General features: G+C 44.0%; 1 protein-coding gene across 1 annotated transcript in view; it reads right to left on the bottom strand.

Moving 5' to 3' along the window:
* Positions 1-6,000, bottom strand: part of LOC308096367 (voltage-dependent calcium channel subunit alpha-2/delta-3-like) — a gene marked incomplete at both ends in the record, with an annotated part of 311,418 nt that overhangs the window by 123,078 nt on the left and 182,340 nt on the right. The window contains 1 exon segment of the mRNA XM_080443791.1: positions 1,072-1,150. Coding sequence (XP_080299917.1) covers positions 1,072-1,150 — 79 coding nt within the window.

Raw genomic sequence — 6,000 nt, 5'->3', positions numbered from 1 at the left:
ATTGGATGAAATTGGTATCCCCGGCCTAAAATAAATCATCAACACTATAGCAATACTCACTATGGGAATATAGAGCTATTTATATTTATGTGTTTTAACACGCACGCATGCACGCGCGCACACACACACACACACACACACAGCCTGGGGGTTACTCAGTGGTCTTATCATATCGTGGTTAGCCTGAGGAAATGGTGCCAGAGCGTCTCTCTCTGCCTGCAGCTAAATATAGAAACCTGAAGGAACATGCTTTATGCTTTGTGATATTTTAACCCTAGTTCCAAGGCCTAAAGACACAAGCGCTCAACTAAGTATTAATTAGGGCAAAACAAGCAATCCCCAAACCCTAAACCAAACGCCAAATACCGAATCTAAACCCTAACGTGAATCTTTTCCTAATTGTTTAGGTAATCCTAACTCTCCAAATCTTGAATCATTGATAAAGCCAACATTTCTCTTGTGAAGAGAGTGTCTATGTCAAATTCTACATTTGGTCCTCACAAGTATAGTACTACAAATACAAATACACACACACACACAGACGTGCACGCACGCACGCACGCACGCACACACGCACGCACGCAGCAACAAAAAAGGTGTCTGTTGTTCAATTTGTGTTTGTATGTTTGTATAACAATTTTTGGTTTGTGTTATATATTTATATATAACTATTTTTATCTCATCTGGAACATTTACCAAAAGTATCTGTCATTGTCTTTTCTTTTTCACACACACACACACACACCACACACACACACGCACGCACGCACGCACGCACGCACGCACGCACGCACGCACGCACGCACGCACGTAATCCACGCACGCACGCACGCACACACGTAATCCACGCACGCACGCACACACGTAATCCACACACTTAGGATCAAACTATAGAAAGTCCAACTAGTATAACACTCCTAGAAGTAATGAGCTCACCCGCACCCCCACCCCCCTCCCCCCACACATCTATGTGAGCTTCCATCAGATTAGGAGCTAGACATCCCCACCAATCCCTGAACTAAAGGACATGAGTCAGGATGTGATGTAGAAGAAGAAGAATATAGATCCCACCTTTGTTAGCGCACGCCATCCATTTCAGATTATCCGCGAAGGCTGACTCTCGACCAATCAGGTAAGGGAATATGCGGACCTGCGGAGAGAGAGAGAAGCAGATGGGCTTTACGTCAGTCATTTTAATTGAGTTCCGATATGGTTCCGGAACACCCAACGTAGAGCCCAGATAACACTGTTGGATTTCAGACACAGGGTTCATCCTCTTATCTGCCAGCGATTAAGCTGGGCTTTCTTCCAGTTTAAATGGAGATTATGATGCACTCAGTGAAGTTTTGAAGTTGTGTGTAACATCAGGCCAGGAATGTTAAATCAGTTTAGGGCCAAAAGGCCACTTGGCTTTTTGGTGTTGTCTGTTTTTGGAGCCAGGGCACTATAAGGTCAAATGTCAGGGCAGGAAGGCTATCACATAAAACAGTGGTTTTCAAACAGTGATGAAAACATGACATGGTATTTTCGCTGAGACCGGGAACGCATCTGTGTCATTTTCAGATTTCTGTGGCTATTCAAACAAGGGAACCAGGAGACCTGGTACTGCCAGACCCCTGGTGGTTGAAATCTGAATGGCCGGACTTCACATGACGTGTGTGCAGAGGAAAAGAGGGACAGGACAGGAAAAGAGGGACAGACCGACCGACAAAGCCTCATGTAGGCCGACCCCTTGGGTCTGGCAAAAATAGCAGATATACAAGCTCATAGGAGCTTGTATCAGGAATATATGAGCTTGTATATCTGCTATTCAAAATAAGAAAAAAATCATGAAAATGTGCGCAAATCTTTGAATATATATATATATATATATACACACACACATTTTGAACTCAAATCGTTGCTTCTGGGGGTCCCTGGGACAAAATGTTTTGAGATGGGGGGTCCGTGGACAAATACATATAATTTTGGGTGGCCCTTGAGATGAAAAAGGTTTGAGAACCACTGATATAACTTTTTTCAGAAAACTATTAGGATTTAAACATTTGTAAAATCCCCAGAAGCAAAATATTTGAGTTACAAATGTTCGCTTACAAATATATATACATATATTCAAAGATTAGATCAGGATTAAAAACAAAAGTTGCAGATCTACAAGCTCATAGCGCGGCACTCGGTGCTTGTATATCTGCAATTTTTTTAATAGCCAAATAAATGACACAGATGCGTTCCCAGTCTTATTGGTTTAAAACCTTGAAAAATATGTTTTCATTGTGATACAGATAAATAGCAAACTTAAATTATATTACGAATAGGTTCGTAGCGATCCAAGACGGAAGATAATCGATTTCTGAACATTTGAAAATTCACGCGGTTCACCCATCTGTGAAAAAAGGCAACAGTTTATACCTAGATGTTGGATGATGGATGATGATGATAGTACACGGGAAAATGACTTGAGCGCACAAATGTTATACACATGTTCAGTCCAGTGAGTGCTCTAAACTCTCTGCCAAACAGCTTCAGCCCAAGGGAATTCAGTTGATTCTGGCAGGTGTGTGTGTGTGTGTGTGTGTGTGTGTGTGTGTGTGTGTGTGTGTGTGTGTGTGTGTGTGTGTGTGTGTGTGTGTGTGTGTGTGTGTGTCAAGAGCAGGTTGCCAGATTGGACCAGATGCAAGCCTTTGGGGGCACAGCTGCCCAACCTCCATTGCATGCATTTTTCACCGCCTCCCTTCACCCCGACAGCCTGCTGTCTATGTGTGTGTGTGTGTGTGTGTGTGTGTGTGTGTGTGTGTGTGTGTGTGTGTGTGTGTGTGTGTGAAAACAGGAGATAGGGTGCTGACCTATGGTCCACATGCTGAAAGGTTTGTAGATTATGACAAAAAGACAACAACAAAACAACAACAACAATATGTTAAGGCAGCCCAAGGACCCCCTAGCTGAATGAGAGATGAAGCAGGGACCCCCACTGCATACTGTATAAAATTGTATTTTCATAGATTTCATAGAGCAACACCAAAACCTTTTTGCCGAAAATAGCCGATCTACAAGCTCACAACGCCTCGCAGCGCGAGGCGTTGTGAGCTTGTAGATCTGCTATTTTTGGCTTAAGTTCTCTTCAGAATAGGGAGAATAGGGATAATAGGGTTCAAGTGGTTAATGTAAAAAATAAATATCCAAGCACACAACGATTTGGCGGCCCCCCCCGTGGTGACTCTGAGGACCCCCTAGGGGTCCCGGACCCCCTGTTGAAGACCCCTGCTTTAAGGTATTCTTAACTCTGTCATCATGATCCAGTATCAAATCGTTGCTGTCGGGCAGAAACCTCCTATCTCCATATTCTAACTTTTTGTGTTTTTTCATAAATTAACGCCCTACTTGATCATACTACAGCGTCACACAAAAGCATCAAAAAGTAGCAGATCCACAAGCTCGTAACGTGGCGCGAAGTTTGTGTAAGTTTGACTCTTGTGTACCTTTAATTTTCCGATTAGTCGAAAAAAGTAATCGATAAGATTATTGCTTGGGAAATAAGCGATAGGTGCAGCTCTAATCTGGACGTGGGTGTTCTTTTGTAGTTTCTAATTACAGTTGTAAGCACATGTCATTAGTAAGCAGCAGTGAGCTATCATCAGCATCATAACATGACGTGCACGCTCTCACATGCGCTTCATTGTCTTCCCTGTCAGAGGAAATTAACCCATTAAGACCGGGAACGCATCTGTGTCATTTTAAGATTTCTTTGGCTATTCAAAAATAGCAGATCTACAAGCTCATAGCGCGGAACCGAGTGCCGCGCAATGAGCTACAAGCTACAAGCTACAAGCATACTGTTAGGATTTAGAAAACATTTTTAGATATGTATATGGCCGCGGACCCCCATCTCAAACTGTTCTGTTCCAGGGACCCCCCCCCCCCCGAAGCAAACATTTGAGTTACAAATGTTCGCTTTAAAAAATATGTATTCAAAGATTTGCACAAATATTCGAGATTTTTCAAATACTGTAGATCTGCTATTTTTGAATAGCCCAAAGAAATCTTAAAATGACGCCGATGCGTTCCTGGACTGAATGGGTTAAACGCCTTCATCATCAAAATGATAATCCTCCCCTTTCAAACAGACTGAACCGTCCCCAACAACAGAGACAGATGTGACAGACAGAGACAGTAGACGGTAGCATCCTCAGTGTTCATTTAACTCTATACACATTGTGGTGTAGAGTGGGGTCATTACACACAAAAAGAAGTGATGTGATGTTTGACCTCAGACTTTTATTTTGGCGGTGCCTCACTCATACAGGTCGGCGATTGGATTTGTGCTGAAAAAGTAACCTCGTTTCGAAAAGTAAATACTGTATGTCGCTTCATCACCTTTGTTATAATCGCGCATGTAGTCATATCACAGTATAAATTAATGTGAATTAATCACATGCCTTATGGATGTGTACTGTAACTTTCCTGTCTCCTTTAGGATAGAGTACAAGGTCTCCCTCCTTACCCATCATCAGTGCATCCACAGCAATGCCCCCCCTCCTATCTAAAGAAACTCCTCGAACCCCCGACCTCCACCCGCTCCGGAAATTCAAACACACTCAAACTCCACAAGAAGAAGCTCCGCACCATGGGGGAACCGGAACCTTCTGCTCAGCCGCTCCTCGGCTGTGGAATGCCCTCCCTGACCATCTGACAGCACCACAGTCCGTTGACGCTTTTAACTCATTCCCTGCCAATGATGTCTTTTGACGTCTCTTAAAAAATAAATAATAATAGTAATTTATTTTTTCCCCTGTTTTTCACACAGAACCAGGAGATAACGCGATCCAAAGATGTACTGCTCCATTCACTTCCTGGTTAAAATATTAGGGAAATATTCTGAATGTTGGCTCCTGTGCTTTACTAAGTATTTTTGAGCGAGATATGCTATTTTCAACTGGGTATAACAAGCAAACGGGAATCTTTTTTTTTAAGGAAGCACGGTGAAACCCTCCGTGATTAGCAACCATCAGGGGATCGATCATACTGGAGATAAATATTCTGTCACTACTTGAAAAGGTAAGAAAATCACAAAATCCTGGCAGTCTGGGCTTTTGGGGCTATTACGTGAATGGCAGTGAATGAGTTAAGATCATTAAGACGATATTTTCTAATGCCGGTCTCGTCACGAGTTGACTATATCAGCTGTTCTGTGCGCATGCACACGTGTGGGCACGCGCACGTTCACGTGACGTCATTAAATAGCGCTCCGCCGTCCACCATTACACCACTGCAGAGCTCTACAGCGCTGTTAGCTATAAGCTGTCGCGCTGCAGTGCATCTATACGTAGGTGGGTGGTGCACTTCTGGCCTTTCCTGGCTTCGCCACACAGTGTCAGTTTGCTTGCCACTAGTTCCTGGGTGCCTGACAGCAAAGTATAAGTACCTCAGAACTGTAGTTAAGTATACTACTTTGAGTAAATGTACTGCATCTAGTAACATTCCACCACTGCTGTCAGTGTTAAATGAACACTCAGGATTTTACAGCGTGAGGTGATGAGTGGAGTGGGCTCCGCTGTTGTGCCCACACGGTCGGGGGTGGGGGGTGGTGTGGGGGCTCAGAGCTATTAAAAATGGAACTGTTGGAGTTGGGTTCAGCGCAGCGGAATCAGGTAGCAGTCGTGTTTTTTTCCCCGAGTTGCAGCATGCAAACTTCAACCCACTCCACTGCACCACATCTATATACAGTATACTGTGCAAGCACGCACGCACGCACGCACGCACGCACGCACGCACGCACGCACGCACGCACGCACGCACACACACACACACACACACACACACACACACACACACACACACACACACACACACACACACACACACACACACACACACACACACACACACACACACACACACACGGAAATACGGATATGCATGGAAAGACACACAAAGACAACATGCATACATGCACTGTACTGTGTATATCGTCTCTGTCGGGTGGATAACTTACATGTCCAAAAC

Source organism: Gymnoscopelus braueri (genome assembly GCF_963280865.1).
Source record: "Gymnoscopelus braueri genome assembly, chromosome: 12".
Classification (NCBI taxonomy): Eukaryota; Metazoa; Chordata; class Actinopteri; order Myctophiformes; family Myctophidae; genus Gymnoscopelus; species Gymnoscopelus braueri.
This window is presented reverse-complemented; position numbering and strand designations above follow the sequence as displayed.